A 20,405-nucleotide genomic window follows, 5' to 3' on the forward strand; every position below is an offset into this window, starting at 1 on the left:
GCCTTTAAAATGTACACAGTATAAACATGGAACATATAAAGTAGACACGGGCCTTCTGAGGGCGTCCTGATTATTTAAAAAATACTGATTCAGGTCCAAACGTTTCCCAGTAGATCACTGAACTGTCAGACAATGGTTCAAATGTTACCATTTCTTCTCCTGTCAGTGGTCATAATGTTGTGGCTGATCGGTGTACATACCATCTACTTCAGCATTAATGATTGTTTTCTCTGTTTTTGATGAGCGGATGCGGACGATGAGTGGGTGGAGGTGGAACAGGTGGAAGAGGACGGTCGGTCCCTGGTAATAGTCTCTATCAGGAGGTCAGTGCTCGGTCACGTAGACGTTAGCAGAGCTCCAGAGCTGCTTTTATCTGATCCACCTCCGTCTGCTCACAGATCTGATGAACTCTGAAACTCCACCAGGAACCACTTGACCTCACTACCTCCACATCTGGATCTGTTGTTTTCTGATCAAGTTTGTTTGAGCTCAAAATGAAATGAAATACGGGGACATTTATAGAAAAAAAAACGGTTAAAAATTAACAAGATGAAATTAAAATGATGATTACGGCTTCATTTATTTTGACATATTTATTCATATTTAAACTAATTTCGACTGTTATGCCAATAGCAGTGGCTACAGGGACTGTCCCCAGAACTTGTGGACGTCTGGTCGCTCTAATTTACCGAAGGACGTGGCTCCTTTCGTTCTCCTGACTCATTTACTGGCTGGTGGTTGTTCTTCAGGTGGAAGAATAAATGTGTCGTGTCGTTATCTTTTTTGCAAACCTTGCACACGGGACAAGTTTGTTCCACATCCACGTTCTGATACATGAAAAACATCCACGTTATTGATGAGGAGCCTCGTTTAGCCGTTAGCTGTTAGCTACGTCTCCAACCCGTGTTCATCGTGAGGTGGTAAATTCTCATCGTGGGAACTGGTTCTGGTGGTAAATCGTGTACGATAAGTTAATCTATCTATTCCTGGTGTTAATAAGGAGCAGCGCCACCGTGTGGTCAGTAGGATATTGTAGCAAGGAAGGAAAAGAGGACAGAAGGAAGGGCGTTCTGGGCGGCTGTGGCTCAGTGGGTAGAGCGGGTTGTCCATGAACCAAAGGGTTAGCGGTTCGGTCCCCCGAGTGTGTCATTGTCCTTGAGCAAGACACTGAACAAGACATTCACAGTGGTGTGTGAATGTGTGTGTGTGCTTGTGTGAGCGAATGGGTGGATGTGTCTCTGACTATAAAAGCGCTTTGAGAACCTTTGGGTAAGTAGAAAAGCGCTGTATAAGAGCAAGACCATTTACCCAGGAAGGAAGGAAGGAAGGACAGAGGGAAGGAAGGAAGTTATTATAGAGAGTTCTTTTAAGACAAAGAAGTGAATCCTAGAAGCTTCCAACTCTTCCTGGTTAAACATCGTAACCTTAAACAAACGTTTTCATTCAGTCTCATTAATTGAATAATTATCCTCCTGAAGCTGAGTTTTAGTCTTGAACCTTTTGAACCTTGAATCTCTCTCCACTAATAATAAAACCATCTCTAAAACCAATGAACACAAACTCCTCCTCCATCAAACTGAGCCGAGCTGCTCCAGATGTGATCAGACAGATGTGATCAGACAGATGTGATCAGACAGATGTGATCAGCCGTCATCAGTACGTCTCCACCCTCTGATAACTGGAAGCAAAACCTGCTTCAATGATTAAAATGTCGTGAACTCTGTTTTCTGTGTGAGGTTTAAATCTAAAACATCCACAGCTTGAGCTGAAAGAATGAAGAGCAACAGCGCCTCCTTGTGTTGACAGTAGCACATTGAAACCGATGTGATCTCAGGGGGACCAGACCAGTAAGACAACAACACAATAACCTATAAGTAACAAACTAATAAAAAGGAAGGAAGTTATTTTAGGGAGGAAAACAAAGACCTGAATCCTGGAAGCTTCCAAACAGGAACCTCTTCCTGGTAAAACGTTGTAACTTTTGCATTTACACTCATTAAAAGTTTAATTTATTAATTATCCACCAGAACCTGAGTTTTACACAGAAGAATTGAACCCAATGAATCATTTAAATGATGAAGCTACAATAATCACACTCATCAGGCCCTGGGTCTTTAATACGTCCTCGAACCACCTGGTGGAGTACGAGAGCTCACCTGAGGCCGAAGCAAAGCATGCTGGGATGTGGGGCGACCATATGGTGCTGTAGACGACGCCTTCGTGGCCTCTGAGTGTGGTCAGGGAGGCGCTGAGGGTCGGGTCCCACTGGAGCAGGAGGAGGAGGAGGAGGAGGAGGAGGTTCACTGGATGTGTTGGATCCATTATTATAAATGTTGTAACTGTCTTTAATTTAAACCACTGTGTTCATGGATTTAGATGCAGCTGGTGTCCTGGTTCCTCTCAGTGAGGTTTATTGTCATGTGGTTTTCATCGAGCCAATCAGAGAAGACCAAGGAAACATTGTCAGGTCTAATCAGGGTCTGATGTGGTCTACAAGGTCCCCCCTCTGCATGAACTCTGAGCACAGCTGATCTAAATACATGTTCACATTAGTTTCAGGACCAGGAACCAGATATGAGACGTTCATTCATCTGGATTTAACTCAGAGACATTACAACCATCTGAAGATTTCCACAAAAGTAAAAGAGTCTGAAGGAAGGAAGGAAGGAAGGAAGGAAGGAAGGAAGGAAGGAAGGAAGGAAGGAAGTAGAGGAAATAAAAGTTAGAATCTGATCTGACCACTTTAGTCGTGTGATCCCAGGATCCAGAGACGATGAGGTTCTCTCCTCTGGTTTGACTCCAGTCGACGGCGTACACCTTCACACACACAGGTTAGCATCAGGTTAGCATCAGGTTAGCATCAGGTTAGCATCCTGTCAATCAATCAGTGTGTAGGTGTGTGTGTGTGTGTGTGTGTGTCTTACTTCCTGTGTGTGTTCTCTGGCCACCCTCAGCGGAGCTCTCTGATTGGTCGTGTCCCACAGCTGCAGGCTCCCGTCCCCTCCGCCGGCCACCAGGACGTGTTCGTTGGTTTCACTCCAGGACACATCGAAGAGGCCGTCACCCCACTCCCAGCTGAGGAGACAGCCACAACATTATGACCACCTTCCTAATAACTCATAATGACTTAGTTGAAGTCAATTAAAGCAGCTGTACAACAACAGATATATACACAGTATATAATATATTATAGTACATTTACTTCTATCTTTATTTCTTGTGCATTTGTTCATATGCTTATTTTGTTACTATTTAATTTATATTTTTACATATCGTTCGCATAATCGTCTCATAATTGCCTCATTTTCGTCACTGACTTTCTGACCAATGTGCTGCTAAAAATTGTGTTTTTTCTTCTTCTCCAAAAATGTTCAAATATGACTTAGGCAATTATGCTACAAGGCTAACGATATATTTTATTTTATTGTATTTTTGATTATTTTATTTTACTCAATCTTGACATTTATTTGATTTTTATTTAATTGTCATTTTTCATTATTTTATTTTATTATTTATTTCATTTTATTTTTACTTTATTGGATTTTTGTATTACTTTTTATGTCATTAATTACTTAATTAATTTTATTCAGAAGTGTTACCTTCCCACCAGAGAAACCCCCGTCTCCGTCTCATCCAGGACCAGCAGAGAACCACAACCTGCACAAGCAGCACACGAAGAATTTATCTGTTAAATTAATCTGATCACACAACGAAAAAATGACAGTTTATGTTTGAGTCTTGGAGTCGTCAACTCTTCCAACCAATCCCAGCTGTGCTCTGTCATAACCTGTGTGATGTCATCAGGAAGGCGGAGCAAAAGGCAAGAATGTAACCAAACAAATAAACAGCCTCAGAGGAGCTTTATAAGACATTAAAAACTTTAAACGAATCCTGAAAACAAACAGAAATGAGGCCGGTACAGAGGAAATAAGTTCAGTCTTTGAGCTGCAGAGAGAGGCCTTGATGGTATTAAACCAAGACAGAACAAAATGAAAACATGTCTTCAAAAGACAAAATAAAAGATAAGAAACTGAACCAAAGGAAACTGGGCCTGATCTCTGAGTCCTGATCTAACGAAACCCACGACCAGAGCTAATCAGACAAACATATGATCATCTTTCACTGAGCTCTGATGTTGAGGAGCTGGATATTCGCCTCGAGGTGAATTCACCTTCGATGTGGTCACAATCTTTTGCCTCGTGTCTCCTGAACGTTTTCACCCACTCACCTGTTATCCCGTAGTACTGGGAGGTAGCGCAGGCCGCTCTGCTGGGGATGAAGGGAGATCCTTCCACAGCGTAGCCGTGACGAGCCGGACTCCGAAACACCTTCACCATCATCAGAGCTGGGCTAGAAAGGAATAAAACATGGAAATCACATCACACACTTTAATCTTCCTATCCTCCATCCGCTGTACCCAGAACGAGATCATCCAGGAACACGTTTATGTTCAGTATTTATATATTTACAGGTGAGTATTTATACCCTCTGTACTCATCCTTACTTTTTGAGACTGGTTTTATTTGGTTTTCAATCATCTCTTGTTTTTTTTTCATCTATGCTGCGACTGAACCTCAGGACTTAGTTTCATTCATAGTCATTCACCTCATGTCTTTGAAAGACAACAAAAACTTTAAATAAGATGAAAATGTTCCTTAATTAAGACAGTAACACAGAAAGCTGACAGTACAGATTGTTAACCCATAAACATCTTTTAAAGACACAGACTATTTAACATGCTTTTACTTCATCACATCGGGATTACTGTAACTTGATTTTAACGCTTATTCGATAAAGCTTCATCATTTAGGGAAGATTTCTAGCTGCTGTGATCTAGACTAAACTGTCTCTGTGTCAGTATTTATAGCAACAAAATCTAAAAAAGTACTTAAAGGGTGAAGATGACTGGATTCAATCTAGAATGATGTGTACAAAACACAATATTACAATGTTCGTGTTAGGTAAATGTGAATGAAAGTCTCCTGACAGCTGTTAGTTAATTTAATTTAATGTCAAACCTATGAATTTTCATTATATTTAGCGTTTTTACAATAAAATATTAGAAAAACACACAAAGAACATCCAATTTCACTTAACTCACCCTCCAAACTTTAAAAGAAGCGAAAAATCTGAGAATTAATCCTAAATAAACACAATTCCTCTCTCCGTTCACTCAACCCATTGACACGTTCCAGTCGGACTTCCGTGTTTTGGTCATGTGACTCAGTGACCCGGATGCCGCTGAGTCATGCGATCTGCCGCTAGAGGGCGGAGTTTCACCGCAAAAGAAATTCGTGCACCTGATCAGAGAAGAAATATAAATTATAGTATTATTACACAAATGTCAAAAAAATAATAAAATAAAATTATTTAAAAAAATATTCATCCATTTGTATTCATTTTTATTACATATTAAGATTTTATTGGTTGATTAATGTATAAGCTATATAAATATCAAGACTAAGAAATATCTTATTGGTATATTATTAGTATATAAGTAGATTATTAGTTTTTCTTTGAAAACAAATAGAAAATGATTAAAAATATAATTTATATTTGTATTTATTATATACTGTGTTTATTGGTTATTTGATGTATTCTTGTTTCATATTATTGTTTTCAAATATATTACTACATATTTCCTTTTTTTATCTATACATTTGTTTTTTCCTTCCTGTAAAGAAATAGAAAAAATGCCTGATGACTGTAACAAGACGATTTTATTAAAAACAGAAATGACAGGAAAGAGTCGATTGAGAAACACGACTAGAAAAACTGTGAATGAATGAACGCGTCTTGGAGTTAAATGTCATCTTCTGATGAGTCTTCTACTACTTATAAAATGCTCAAAGTGTTTTTCTTTTCACTGGAACGTCGTGGAGCCGAACTCGGCCTCGTGCAGGAGCTGCTGGATCCTGGTCCTGACCCAGGACTGCTTGGCGGCCGTCAGCCTCCTCATGGCCGGCGCCAGGCTGAGGAGGAAGAGCCGGACGTCGTCCCTCCGCTCCAGGTCGTCCCGCTCCCTCTGGACCTCCCTGTCCTCCATCCTCCTCAGGAACTCCTCCAGGAGGACGTCGCTCCTCTTCCTCTTGGCTCGCGTCGGCCTCTGAGACACTCGGAGGGAAACTTCCTCCTCCTCCTCCTCCTCCTCCTCGTCCTCCTCCGCTTCGTCCTCCTCGTCTTTGTCCGTTCGGAGGAGCAGCTCGGCCGCCTCCCCCTCCTGCTCCTCCGTCTTCATGTGGTCCAGCCTGGACGTGGTCCTGGGGTCGGTCTGGTCCGAGGGCTGCGAGGACGAGTGTGAGGAGGAGGACGAGTGTGACGAAGCTAAGGTGGCAGCTAAAGACGTGACCGACTGCATCATCATCTCAAACAGCTCCTTCATGTTGTTGGACTGTTGCTGCGTTTGAACACCGTCCCTGTCCCTGTCCCTGTCCCTGTCCCTGTCCCTGTCCCTGTCCCTGTCCCTGTCCACGTCCCCGTCCTCGTCTGCTGGGACGAAGCCTGAGTTCAGCTCCGTCTTTGCCTCTTTGAGTCTGATGGAGTCGAAGCCGGCCGAGGACGGACGCTTCCTGTGGACGAAGTCTGAGGAGGAGGAGGACGAGGTGGTGGTGGTTGTTGTTGCGTCGGCTATAGCGAAGCCTGAAGACACAGAGAAGAAAACCACCATTTATCATATTTATAGATGTTTATAATCCACAGGTTATAAACAGAGGAAGACTGAGGCTCAGTTTGGTTCATTCTTGGTGAAATTCCTGCAATATCTTCGCTTTGCAACCAGAAGAAACGCTGGTTTTATCCCAGCAAGGTTTCCTCCCCTATAAATGAATCAATGTATTAATGGATTCATTTTAAATTGGACTAAATTGTTGAGAAAGTCCCAATTAAAAGTGCATCTGCCCTGAGGAAGAACATCTGGGCTGAAACATGATTTTAAACCACGTTTAAATAAAAGCTTCCTGAAGCCCCAGAGGAGAATAGTGTTACATCAAGCGCCTCCTGGATATTTGTTTGTGGCTTTAAAAGTGCATTAATTCATTTAAAGGAGAAGAAACCCTGTGAATTTAGTCGTAGTGAGATGAAACCATGAATGTTTCTTCTCGTTGTAAAGTGGAAATACTCAAGTCACCATAAACCAGGCCTTAGCCGAGGCTAATGGAGATCCGAATATGAAATAAATGAAAAGACTTTAGGGTTTTTATGAGAAATAAATGAACTGGAGAGCGTCTGGATTAGTTCCAGACGCTCTGAGTGTCGGACCGTAGGCGTCGTCGTCGTCGCTGCGCGTCTCCGTGGTCGTGCTGCAGCCGACCATGTGCGAGGGCTGAGGGTCCAGGGCCCAACCGTTGGTGCCGGCCGCCCGGGCGTCGATGAACGGGTTGAGGAAGGAGAGGATGGCCGAGTATCTCCATGGCCGGTAGTTGAAGAGGCCGACGCCGCTCTCACGTCTCTCCCTCTCACGCTGCCTCTCCCTCCGGTGTTGGTCTCTGAGCGTCTTCCACTTCCTCCGGCACTCGGACTCTGGAGAAGAAACAAGATTAACAAACATACAGTAATGTCAACATGTCGGATTATAGCAGAGATTCTTATTTCCGTCCGTAGTCCCTGGACATAAAAACACAACAATAGAAAACAATGAAAACACCTGCAAACAAACTGACCACAGATCATGGGACGGGCCACGAGTTCTGGACCAGTTAGAAAGTGTTAAAGTGCTTGTTGTGTTGCATATTGGCCAAATATTATTTTAACTGCAGATCTCCCCAAAAGGAAAAATAAATCACTTTGACAATGACAAATATGTGATTTATTTTAGTTATTAGACAAAACATCAGGAATAACTTAAATTAACTAATTTAAACAAAAATGAACATGTCAGTTTACAACAAACATATTCACCACACGTGTTATTATCTATATCATAAACACATTTCTTAATTTTTTCCCAATAAGTAAGTAATAAACTTATTTATCAAAACTCTGTTATTTCGTCAATGATATATATCATCACTTTTTCTTGTATTAATTATTTACTTTATTTTATTTTATTTACTTTTACAGTTATCATTTTATTTTAAGTTGTTTTACATATTTTAATTAATTAAATATATGTTACATTATATATTTAGAGTTTAATTATTTAATCTTTTTTTAAAAAAATCAATAATGTTTTCTGTTTTTAATGTGGGATCCATTTTAATTCTCTAAAAATAATAAAGACAAAGTATATATATTATAATTCAATATATATTCCAAAAGGTTTTTAGTCAAATCAATTAAATCCAATTATTTTATTAAGTCTTTTTAATTAACCTAATTGAATTTAATTTAGACTCAAGTGGAGATACATTTTTTAATTTAAATTACTTTATATCTATTGGAATTTAAATATAATAACTTAAACATTTGAAAAAATGTAAATTCATAATGTTGCCTGTTTTTAATTAAAAAATTATTAGTATTTTTTAATTTTTAATTATTTTTTTAATTTAATTTAATTTAATTTAGACTCGAGTTGGGATAAAATTTTAAATCTGCTAAAATTATATATTTGGAAGGTAAGTAATCGTTAAAAAGAGATATATATTTTCTGTTTTTAACGTGACTGCCATTTATAATTGTCTAAAAATAAATTAAACAAAATATATAAATTATAACTGAACATGTAGTCCCAAAAATGTTAATTGTCAAATCTACTAAATCTATTAATTTGAATCTTGATTCGAGTCCTGATCCGGAACCAAACGACAAACACACGCCGGGCGTCGGAACATAATAAGGGACGGACCCGCTTTGTTTTGATCTTTTCTCTTTGATCAAAATGAGGTAAAATCGTTTTTTTATGAAGCTTTTCCTCTGTCCCTCGTTAAAACAGCCCCTCTGATGACCCATGGAGCTCGGACCGGACGTCCCGGAGCTTTTCTGACTCACCGGGGACCCCGACGATCTCGGCTACGTGTCTCCAGGCGTCGCTCCTCATGTTCAGGTCCCGGTAGGTCAGGGAGCCGGTGTCGTAGAGACTCGGGAACCCGGACACAGCCATGATCAGTTTATACTCCATGGTTTTTATTTTTAACCGGTTTAAGTCCCGAGCTCAGAAACTTCCGGAGCCGAGAGAGAAAACAGAAAGAAAATAAAACAAAAAAATAAAAAAACAGGATACAGAGAACTTCCGCTTCCTGTGCGTCACACGTCATTAGCATAAAGCTAAAATAGATGATGTTTTAACCGATCTAGCTGTTTGTTTGAAAAACAGTCATTATTATGGTGACTGTAAAACAAATCATTTATAGATAACCTTCAATTGTTTTATTCAAACATATTAATAATAATAATAATCTTTATTTTTTGGATTTAAAAAGAAAATATTACAAAGTGATTAACAAATAAATAAATACAAATTAGCTCAGTTAAAAATATGTTTAAACAAGAGGTTTAAAAAAGATCAGAGTCAATCTGATTTCTTAGAAGTAACAGATATATGGGTAGACAGGTCTGTAGATTCCTAAAGTCTTTCTTCCTTTTCTCCTGGAGTCGACTGGATTCAGTCCAGTAAATCTTCCTTTCAGTCTAAGTTAATGTAGTGTGGAGAGGGGAGCTCTTCTTAAATTTAAACAGAAGACGTTTTAAAACAACAGGGACATGGTTTAGGTAAAATAAAAATCATAAAAAAATAAAAAAAGACAGATACAAATCTGAACATTTCAAAAATAAACTGCAAATGTCCTGCACATCAAACTGATTCACTGGACGTGAACCTACATCCATCCACATGTGTTCAGGAATCATGTTCCTCGTGTGTTTTATGGACCTAACATGATTCATTGTGTCAGTTTACCTCCAGAGAGCAACATTTCCCCAGAACCAGGTCCAGATCCACACATCTGATTCAACTTTTCTGCTTTTTGTCGAGTCAGATGTTTGAATTCCGCTAAAATCTGAAGGTAAACATTCAGCATTTTAACGAGATAATGTGAAGAAGCATCAAATAATGTTTGGTTTTGTATCTTTTAAAGTGATATTCACTCTAAATGATACGACTTGTTGAGCAGAAATTAAATACGTTCATTAGTAAACTCATTTTTATCCCTCTGCAGAAAAAGAGTTTTACTTTTATTATGAGACTGATCCAACAAATAAAGCTAATGAAATATACTCAATTTACTTTATCATTTTCAAGCCAAAGTCTGGATTCACTGTTTTTGTCTGAACTCCTGGAGGAGCATCGACCTAATTTTACGCTCTGAACCCTGAAGGAGACGCGTCGTGTCGGGGGAAATCCCTGTCAGCTTCCCATCACACTGTTTACTGGCCTAAATAAAGCAGCAGGGGTCAAAGGTCACAACGTCTGAAAATAGAGGGGTCAGGAAAACCAGGAAGAGAGAAGAGAGACGTCACCAAACTCAGAGTAGAGGACGCGAGAAGAAGAAGAAGATGGTTTTTGGTTTTAGACTCTAAGATAAAGTAAATAATCCTGAACTAGCAAAGAAACCAGGAGGAGAAGAAGAAACCAGTGGTTTATTATCCATTATCATCCATTTATCCTTCACCAGCCCACCAGTGGTTACCATGGAGACGACTTCCTGAACCAGAGAGAGCTGGTCCAGTGGTAGTTAGAGATCCAGCAGAGACAGCAGCTGCTGTAATATTCTCCTGCCCACACGGTGGCGCTGCCGCTGATTTAACACCAGGCGTGTTAAAGCTGGACCAGGTGAGACCAGATGAGACCAGGACTGATGATGCTTTTATTCACGTCTGGTCTGAACGGAGCCTCTGTCCCCGGACGCATCGTCCTCTTCAGGAACGTGACCCGGCTGGTCGTGGCCTCTCGACCCCACACGTTCCTCAGAGTGTGTTGTCAGTGTGTGTCTCGACATTTGTGTCACTTTCTAAAGGGAGAGAGTGGGTGTGGGAATGACCTGCTCGCCCAACTCAGACCGTCCATGACACACACACTCTCTCACCCCCCGGTCAGCTGATCCACGACTCCCCCAACTCTCCCATCACTTCATCACTGTGTGTGTTTGTGTGTGTTCTGGGAAACTCACTAACGTATTAATGTGACCAGAACATGAGCCACTGAAACTACTTGTTACTTTAAATTAAAGATGGCGTCTGGCTGCAGAGACAAACATCATCGTAGCTGTTGTTGACATCTGATTCTCTTCTGTCATCTGAAAATATCTTCACAACATCATCATCATCTGGAATAAATTAAATATTGAACATGTGATAGTAGTAGATAATAGCAGCTCTTCCTAGCCTCCCAGCTAATAGCAGCTCTTCCTCCCAGCTAATTCTTAGCCTCCCAGCTAATTCCTAGCCTCCCAGCTAGTAGTTACACTGCCTAGCTTTCAAGCCTCAAAGCTAACAGTAGCTCTTTCTAGCTTACTAACCTTCACGCTAATAGTAGCTCTTCCTACCCTTCCAGCTAATATTTACTCTTTCTAGCTTCCCACCTAATAGCAGCTCTTCCTCACAGCTAATTCCTAGCCTCCCAACTAGCTTCCTCGCCTCAAAGCTAACAGTAGCTTTTTATAGCTCCCTATGCTCCCAGCTAATAGTAGCTTTCCCTAGCCTCCCAGCTAAGAGTAGCTCTTCCTAGCTTCCCAGTTAACAGTAGCTTTTCCTAGCGTTCTAGCCTCCTACCTAACAGTAGCTCCTCTTAGCTTCTTAGCTTCACAGATAATAGTGACTCTTCCCAGCTTCAGCTTCTTATCCTCAAAGCTAAAGTAGCTCCTCCTAACCCCCCCATAATTTCCCGGAGGGAGTTGTCCGAAAGGGATTAATAAAGTTGCGTCTAAGTCTAGTTTTCTAGCCTCTCAGCTAACGGTAGCTCATCCTAGCTTCCTACATCTTGGTTTGATGGGTCTGTTTCTTTATGAGTTTCCATAGATTTTGTATGAATGTGCAAAAGTAAATCGAACCTATTGTGGTTTAAATAACGTTTGGGTCGGTGTCAGGTTTTCTGTTGAGTTTCCAGTGTCAGTGATTGAAAAGACTTTTGAGAAAGAAGCAGAGAAACAGCAGATACTTCCTGTTTCTTTCTTTCCCATCAGCCTCTATAGAAAAATCTTATGAGAAGCGTTTTGATGGAGTTCAGCCCTCACAGAGGAGATGAAGAGGATCTCTTTAAGTGAATTAACATCGTGACCGACGGAAGAACGAAGGGAAGCCTGAGAGCGTCGCGCAGAGAAAAGGATAATTGTGTGTTGCCGCCGTGAAAGACTGTTGTTCTTTGGGTGCGCTGAGAGGAGGTCATTGTTTGGTGGAGTTTACCAGTGGGACCGGTCATCAGAGATCACACATCCTGATAGTCGCCCTCAGACAAGATGAGGAGGAGGCTTACCCAAGATTATCTCCACGATTCAACACCACACGGCATCAGGCAACAGGCCAATCAGCCTCCATGTGTAAAAACACAAAACAAGACAGGAAAGAAGAATGTCTCTGCTGGGTCCATACAAACAGGAACCTACAAATCTGGAGAATTAAAAACCTTTTTCTGAAAAAGTGCCTCCAGGTTTTTGATTATTTGACCGGAGACCATGAATGGTAATGAAAGTCAGAGAGTTGTAGCGATGATAGGATGAAAAAAAACTTCGGAGTTGTAGGCAAAGTTGAACGAATCTCTTCTCTGAGGAGCTGATTAACTCATGACTGACTCACTGTAGAAGGAGACCTTTGTTTTTAAAGTTCTGTCAAGTTCTAACCTGAAGACGACTCTGTCTGGTCCAAAAAGAGTCACATCAAAGTCAGAGCAACTGTTCATTTTTCCGTTTTAGTTTGAGAGAATCTTTTGTCTTTAATTGCTCTGGTTGTGGCTTAATTCTTATACACAGGTATAAAATACATTTTTCATAATTACATTCACAAATGTTGATTGTAAAAGTCATTTTCATAAACACAAGAAGATGTCTAAAAGTATCGACATTTGGATATTAGTATTCGTATTGGATCAAATGGAAAAATAGTGGTATCACACATCACTGCCGTCCACCAGATCCACCGTGATGACGTCCGGGAACACAAGTGATAGTTGGAGCATCCAGTGGTTGTGGTTGTTGACAGTATTTTCTTTCCAAACAGAAGAAGAGCTAGTTCTTAGAAATACAAAAGAGTCATGGGCGTCCAATGGAGACCAACAAAGATGATGGAAAATCTTCATAAGATTCAAGATGTTGTCAAGGTACCGCATGACCAAAACATTTAAATAACTCATGTGCAATATATGCAATGAAGCCTTTTCATTTAAAATGCACAACATTTTTTTGGACGTTCTCTGAATAACCTGAACAATCAGGCCTCACATTCATCTGCTACTAATCTGTGGAGTCACACGATCAAAGGTGGAACTTAAGTATCGTCTACTTGAAATTTGGTTCACGAGCAGAAAACAAGTTTGAGAACTGGGAAATATAAGATTTAAAGTTTCCTAAATCACAGTTTTGTAGGTTTACTGCAAATAAAATAATAAATGAATTAAGTGTAACTCCAAGTCGTCTGGTTCTCAGCTTCAGTGGATCTTAATATGTTGATCTTCGACCGCACAGTTTGTCTGTGAAGGTTCTTCGTTAACTGTCAAAGCTGAAACAAGGACAACTTGAAGACGTTCTTCCACATATCCAAGTAGCTCCTTGGACGTTTCTTGGAGAAATCCCCCCCCTCAGCGTTCCCATGGTTTTCCCAGGCTGGTTCTCCCAGGCCGTTTGACCTGACTCCATGCCCCTCTCTGCCCTCTTTCTGCCCCTCTTGCTGCTTCCTGCCCCCTGCTGCTGCGACACAGGCCGGTATTGTAGCCGAGCCTACGCCTGTCACTGCCCATCACACACAGACACGCACGAGATTCATGCACAAAACAAATGTGGGTACAAACGCACATACATGCAGCAAGCAGAAAAACGCAAATACACAAATACGCAGGGTTTCTAGAGGCTAACAGCAATCGGACCACCAGGTAACTCCATGTGGGAAACACGTCATGACTGGGAAGACCCAGGAAGATTAACATCTGCTTCTGATAAAGCTCGTCCAGACCTTAGAACCTCATTAATTATCTCTTATTTTACCATCAGATTAAGGAGGAGGAGACTGAAAAGATCAATGGAGAAAGAAATGTGTGAAATGTTGGATTATACGCTGAGCTTTTATTTGTAGTTGACATCGTTAAGTTTACAACACATTCACTCATTTACAGGGACATGCTCTTATTTAGGCGTCCTATGACGTCACATCCTGTTTCTGTAGCTTCAACTAAAACTAAACTTTTCAGCAAAATGAACACTTGAGCAAATATCAACATTATATTAACTACCTAAAATGATAGAAACCACATTTGATAAAATATATATTAAACATGTATTTTAGTGTTTTAATTTGGCCCGAGTCCCGCCCACTAACATAGAGGGGGCGGGGCTTATATGACCTATACTGCAGCCAGACACCAGGGGGTTAGGGCTTTCATGGCATCCACTCTTTTTACAGTCTGTGGTTTTTAGTGGACATTAGAGGAACTGTCTGTTCCTCGTTGGTTTTCAGTTTTCACTCCTGGTAGTTACAGCTTAGTTCAGAGTGGAAGAATTTGTTTTACGGCCACTTGAAAACCAAATTCTGTCACTTTCCTTGTTTTTCTTCTTCCCAGCTGTCTGCCTATATATGCCTATATATTTCCATCTTTATGACATACATTTTGCCAAACCTTACTTTGACTGTAAATGTGCAAAGCAGCACAAATATGAAGGGGAGAAGGACGTTGATGGACTAAACGAATAAAATCTGAAAGAAAAACAGGTTGAGCTCCGGTAAATGAGCAATCCTCCAGTTCACTGCAGAACAATGAGAGGAGGAGGGCCGTCCGAAATACCACAGTAGAAGGAGGGAAGTGGGAGAAAAGGAGGAAGAGAGTGAAGGACTCGCAGAAAGAAAGACGGCCTGTCGTGACTCGTGGTGATTTAGTGGCAATTAATCAGAGAGACAGACTGAGAGAGAGTTGAAGGGAGCGAGTGGAAGAGAGACGAACAGAGAGCTCTGCAGAATGAAAGGAAGTGGTGCACGGCGGCTGGAGTGTGTGTTAATGTGTTGCTGTTGGTGTGTTTGTTGACTCAGGCAGTGAGCGGCACGACACCGATTGTTTGGTTCCAGTCCCTGAAGTCAGATTCTCAGGCTCACCACATTTACAGAGTTTGTTCCATTAAAACGCGACAACAAAAACGGTCCTGAACATTCATCTGGTTCTTCTGGAGAACCACTGGTGTTCTTGGGCTCCTTGTCTTCCTCCATGACCCAGTTTCTCTTCACATTCAGCTCATGGACTCATGTCCTGACATTTTCTTTCAGAGTTCACTGGTAGAATTCACAGTTCATTGGTCCATCAATGATGAGCAGATGCAGCAGAACAGGCCCAAACCAGGACATTAGCGCCCCCATGTGTCATGGAGGGATGAGGTTCTGATGCTGGAATGCAGTGTTGGTTCATCTCCAAACATTTACACCAAACTATTCTACTCTGGTCTCATCTGTAGAGGTTCCTCTGGGTTCCTCTGGGTTCCTCTGGGTTCTGGAGTGATGTTTGTTGGTGGACCAGTCCTTCAGACGAGGTCCTCCTGGTGTTTCTGGTCAGTGTAGACGACACTCTCCTCCATGTTGGACCCACTGTAAACTGTCACCTGACACATTCTCAGCGTTCCTGACGTTCCAGACGTTCCCGACGTTCCCCCTGTTAATCTCCAGGGGTCAGTCATGTAGTCTGTGTTCGTCATCTGCTTCTATCTCTCATCAATTGTCTCAAAATAACCAATCAAATCACTCACAAATACAATTGTGTGTCTGCTCACATTTACTTTTGCTGATTATTTTTAGAATTTTGAGACTTTTTTTTTCAAGGATTCAAAGATTTGTATTTCTCAACCAAACAGAAGCATGAGATGGAACCACATGATGTTCTCAGGTTCTCTGGATTATTCCCCATGAATTACTATAGAATATAGACACTGAGTAATTAAGAAGAAGTGAGAAATAAAACAGCAGCATGAGTTTGTGCAGCTCACACAGAGTTTAAGTCTCAGAGCTTCAATTAAAAAGATCTTCAACACGTTCCAGTGCGTCAGGATGGACTGAGATTTAAAGACTCGTCACTAATGAACAGATGTCTCTGATCCAGGTTCATTTCTACCAGTGGATGAATGAATGAATGGATGAGGTCGGTAGGTGTTTTTTAAAGGACCAGGACTCATCGTAGGGGACTTTTCCTTATGTCTCTTTGTCTCATGGTTGTGACATGGTTGTGTAGTTTTGTGTTGAAGCTGTAAAATAGTTTCTGTGCGTTTCTCTTGTGGAATGTAAACGTCCTGAGGGTTGAAGTGTGTTCAGACCTGGTCTTAGAGGAGACGGTGTGAAGTAGAAGGACGGGTTTGTGTGTTTGTGTGTTTGTGTTTGTGTGTTCTTCTATGAGCAGTGAGGATGTGTGTGTGGTGCTGATGTGATATCTGGGTGGAGGTGACACTAATGCTGAACACAGCAGCTCTCACTACAAACATCAACTCTCACACATGACGACATGAAGACGTCTGGTTCTCAGCCTCAGGCCACCGTCAACACCCTGGACATGTCACCGTGGAAACGGGAGGAGGAGGAGGCTCTGGAGGTGGTAGCCATGGTAACCTTTACCAATCATCTACCAATAAACAGAAGAATGAACCTCAGGTTGAGGAGTTTCTTACTTCTTACTTCGTCTTTTCCTCCTTTCTTCTCCTCCTTCTCCTCATCCTCCTCCTCCATGTCTTGCCACGTCCTCTTCTTCCTCTTCTTCTTCTTCTGTTTTATTTCCAGTAGATACGATGCTCCTCTACAGCGGTTGGTGTTTTTATCTGATCACATCGTCTGATTGCGTCTCCATGGTAACAGTTGACCTCTGATCAGGATGGAGACGTGTTGTCTTTTATCAAACGTGTCTGTTGTTGTGTTGTAATAATAAGAATAAAAGTCAAACTGTGGTAGTTTTAAAGCCCTTAAAGCTCCGTCCAGGTTATTGTCTGGTGAGTGAAGGAATGTTGTGGTGTGAACAGGCTCTGGGTCGTCTCAGCTGGTGAAAGGTGTCCTCCACAGTCTGGACGTCCAGCAGATCTCTGAGGGTCCACTCGTCTCCTCTGAGAGTGTGTTGACGTGTTTGGTAGATTAGAGCTTCGAGCCTCTTTAACGCTGCTGCTGGGAACTCCTTCTTCTTCTTCTTCTCTGGTCTCCTTCAGCCTGATAACATGAAGGATCCTTCACAAGGCCACTTGACCTGTTTGACAAAACCCAAACTCTTCCTCTGATTGGTTCAAGACACACATTCATAAATACTTGATTCATGTATAACCATTTAGATACACAATCTATAACCATAGAAAAAGAATAATAATATTGTTAAGTGTTGAAATGAAATGAAATTACAGCAACGTAATTATTAAATTGATGAAGGCAGATCAGATCAGATCAGATCAGATCTCAAGTTCTGGCTGAGCATGAATTAATGGAGACACATTTTTTAATTAATTAAGAGCAGGTGTGAAGGTAAATGGGGTAGATGTTAATAGTAGTTTCATTATCTCCTGGTCTCCTGGTGTTTGTGTTTCCAGCGTCTGCTCCAGATAAGACGGCCTCTGTTTCACCTGTCCTTTATTTAGAGGAGAGGTCGGAGGTCGAGTGACACTGAAACGTGCTGATAACCTTCTACAGCTCCTCCAACAGCCTCTGGAAGAGTTAACATCGAGGAAATATCAGTAAATATGTGTGTCCTGATAGGAAGCCCTGGTCAGGTGACAGGAAGGAAGTGGAGTAGCGCTGCACCTGCAGGAGGTTGGCAGCACGACCTCCCGGAGGACGTGTCTGCAGGTTTCCTTCATCACAACAATGGACTATTATATCCTGGAACAACAGACAATCATGGAGTCTGTGGGAGTGCATTAAAGGCTGCTGCTCCATTTCTCACACCTCCACCAGCCACCAGCTTTTATTTTGAAATCTGCCGATAAGAGACACTACGTCAACTCTAGTTCTTCTTCTAATAATCAGAATAAAACCGGAAACAGGAGGAAGAAAAACTAGGATGAACCAAAGATGGAATCAAAGAGGACAGAGACCGTGGAGACGAGGAGATGTCATCTGAGACTGTAAACACTCAGGACATGGAGGAGGACATGATGCCACTCCTTATCCACCTTCTTCTTCTTCTTCTTCTTCTTCTTCTTCTTCTTCTTCATCATCTTCTTCTTGTCCTTCTCCTTTTTTATCTCTTCACCTTCCTCATGTATCTTCATCTTCCACCCTTCCTACACCTGCCATTTCCTCCTCCTCCTCCATCTCCTCCTCCTCCTCCTCCACCCAAACATTCAGGACATAGAGGAGGAGGAGATTCTATTACTCCTTGTCCTCCTACTTCCTCTCATCTCTGTTTTTCTTCTTCTTCTTGTCCTCCTCGTTTATGCCCTCGTCTTCTCCTTATCTTCTACCTCCACCTCCACCTCCTCCTCCTCCTCTTATCGATATAAACTCATGTACCTGATCACTGATCACATCTCTTTGATTCGGTCTCCATGGAAACCGCTCAAACTAATCCAATCAATAAGAACACGTGGAGGTTTTTATCTGCTGCTCGTTTCTTTCGGTGGAGGATGAGTTTGTCTCTGCAGAGACGAGGACGTCTGAGGAAGCTTCTCATGAAGACACAACGTGGGTGTTCTACCAGGAGGAACGTGGAACCTGGAAATTCTGACATTTGTGTACAACAGGAACAAACACATTTACACATTTACACACGGGTTAAATTAGGAAGGTTCCACATATCTGCTTTAATGATCACGTTTATGTGTCAGTGGCTGCGTTTCCAAAAGAAAAGCCAGATTTCATTGGTCCATCAATGAGCTGTAACTCTGTCCCATCTTTCTCTTCAGCTCTCGTCACTTTGAGGAAGATGGATTCAGATGAACTGGTCACATGATGCGTCTGAAAAACCTCCTCATGAGAGTAGAAATGTTTTATCTTCAGACATTTGAGAGGTTTTTAGAAATTATTATTATTCCCAGTTTTTATTCATATTTAGGTTTAGGTTTGTAGAGGGAATGGAAACACAGTAAGTTGCTGTGTTTTTAGTGCGTGTTGGACTGTGTTAGTGTGTGTTGGAGTGTGTTAGTGTGTGTTGCTGTGTGTTAGTGTGTGTTGCTGTGTGTTGGAGTGTGTTGCTGTGTGTTAGTGTGTGTGTGTTGGTGTGTGTGGGACGTCCTGTGGGAACGTGGAGGGCTGAGTGGTGTGAGGTCTGAGGCGTCGGGTGGTGAACGTCGTCTAAGTCAGAATAATACTCCACTTCCTCCCATTCTCTGTCTCTGTTTCTACTCAGAGTCGTGGTCTCTTGTTCTGAGAAGGATTTCCGACTCACGGCCCAGAGCTGCCTCCACACTCACATATTCCTCCCTCCACGCTCGGGGCTTCCTGCTATAGGATGGCCCTGCTTGGCCCTGCTTGGCCCTGCTTGGCCCTGCTTGGCCCCCGACACCGATAAACCTCCGATATCATCAACAAGAGCAAAGGATCCGTCTTCTTTCTACAAACATCTGTGGCTGGTGTCCATAGAGTCTCAGAGGGGACACGTCCTCCTCTACTCCTCTGTCCTCTGTGGATAAATGTGGACGTGTTGTCCTCTGAGACGTCTTAACCCTCTAACAGCAAATATTTTACATTTTGTTGTTTGTTTTGCATGGAAATAGTTCCGATAATAACGTCCTTTATATCGTTACTATTGATGTTTTTTTGGCCAAGTTTGTTCATTCTTTATCAGTGGAATTTTTAGATTTCTATAAATGATTTTTTTCTTCACTTGGTAATTATTGTGTTTTGTGCAAAAATTATTTATTTACCCAATTTAAATGTCCAAAAATCACTATTATTTTTGTCAGACTCTACAGGGTTAACATGTTCATGCCAAGTCCCAGTCATTGAGGAATGATGTTCCCATTTAGACCCCTTTCCCAGACATTTAGAGCTGAAGACTTAAAGGAAACACGGTCTAGAGACTCTGCTACTCCAGTTTCAGCCAACGTGACTCATGGGCGCCATGTTTGCTGCATCAGAAAGGGAGATTCTACAGTGTAACCTTTGCACTTAGGCTTCATGGCTCAGACCTGGAGGGAGGTCGCTGCCTGGTGTAAATGAGTGGGTTCGTTATGAATCCAGCATCAGATCCTCGTAGCATCGCTCAGAGACGAACGGCTGTGAAAAGACAGACGCTTGGGTTGTTGTCACACGATGATTGGGTTTCAGTGAACACAGGAGCTGTGGGAACCCGACACATTACACCTTTTCAGATACGTCATATCTAACGTTTCATTAAAGTCTCATCCACTCATCTCTGGATGCAACACAAAGGAGGAACAGCA

General features: G+C 41.7%; 2 protein-coding genes across 3 annotated transcripts in view; both read right to left on the reverse strand.

Moving 5' to 3' along the window:
- pex7 (peroxisomal biogenesis factor 7) overlaps positions 1-5,208 on the reverse strand; it is a 37,442-nt gene extending 32,234 nt beyond the window's left edge. Inside the window, exons 1-6 of the mRNA XM_047573294.1 lie at positions 5,102-5,208; positions 4,229-4,350; positions 3,600-3,657; positions 2,925-3,075; positions 2,740-2,817; positions 2,157-2,265 (exon numbers count right to left, since the gene is read on the reverse strand). Of these exons, the coding sequence (XP_047429250.1) occupies positions 2,157-2,265; positions 2,740-2,817; positions 2,925-3,075; positions 3,600-3,657; positions 4,229-4,340 (508 nt within the window). The 5' untranslated portion in view covers positions 4,341-4,350; positions 5,102-5,208. The remainder of the gene's footprint in view (positions 1-2,156; positions 2,266-2,739; positions 2,818-2,924; positions 3,076-3,599; positions 3,658-4,228; positions 4,351-5,101) is intronic.
- Positions 5,209-5,701: 493 nt separating this feature from the next.
- On the reverse strand, positions 5,702-9,190 carry LOC124998765 (WD repeat-containing protein JIP5-like). Of its 2 annotated transcripts, XM_047573292.1 has the most exons (4): positions 8,929-9,189; positions 7,258-7,518; positions 6,471-6,639; positions 5,702-6,440 (listed from the first exon to the last, which is right to left on the reverse strand). In XM_047573292.1, exons 1-4 carry the CDS (start codon positions 9,056-9,058, stop codon positions 5,864-5,866), a joined length of 1,137 nt encoding a protein of 378 aa, XP_047429248.1. In that variant the 5' UTR covers positions 9,059-9,189; the 3' UTR covers positions 5,702-5,863. The 2 variants fall into 2 exon arrangements, with proteins under 2 accessions (XP_047429248.1, XP_047429246.1); XM_047573290.1 differs by having other exon boundaries at positions 5,702-6,639; positions 8,929-9,190.
- Between the last annotated feature and the right edge of the window lie 11,215 nt (positions 9,191-20,405).

Source organism: Mugil cephalus, chromosome 21, assembly GCF_022458985.1.
Source record: "Mugil cephalus isolate CIBA_MC_2020 chromosome 21, CIBA_Mcephalus_1.1, whole genome shotgun sequence".
Lineage (NCBI taxonomy): Eukaryota > Metazoa > Chordata > Actinopteri > Mugiliformes > Mugilidae > Mugil > Mugil cephalus.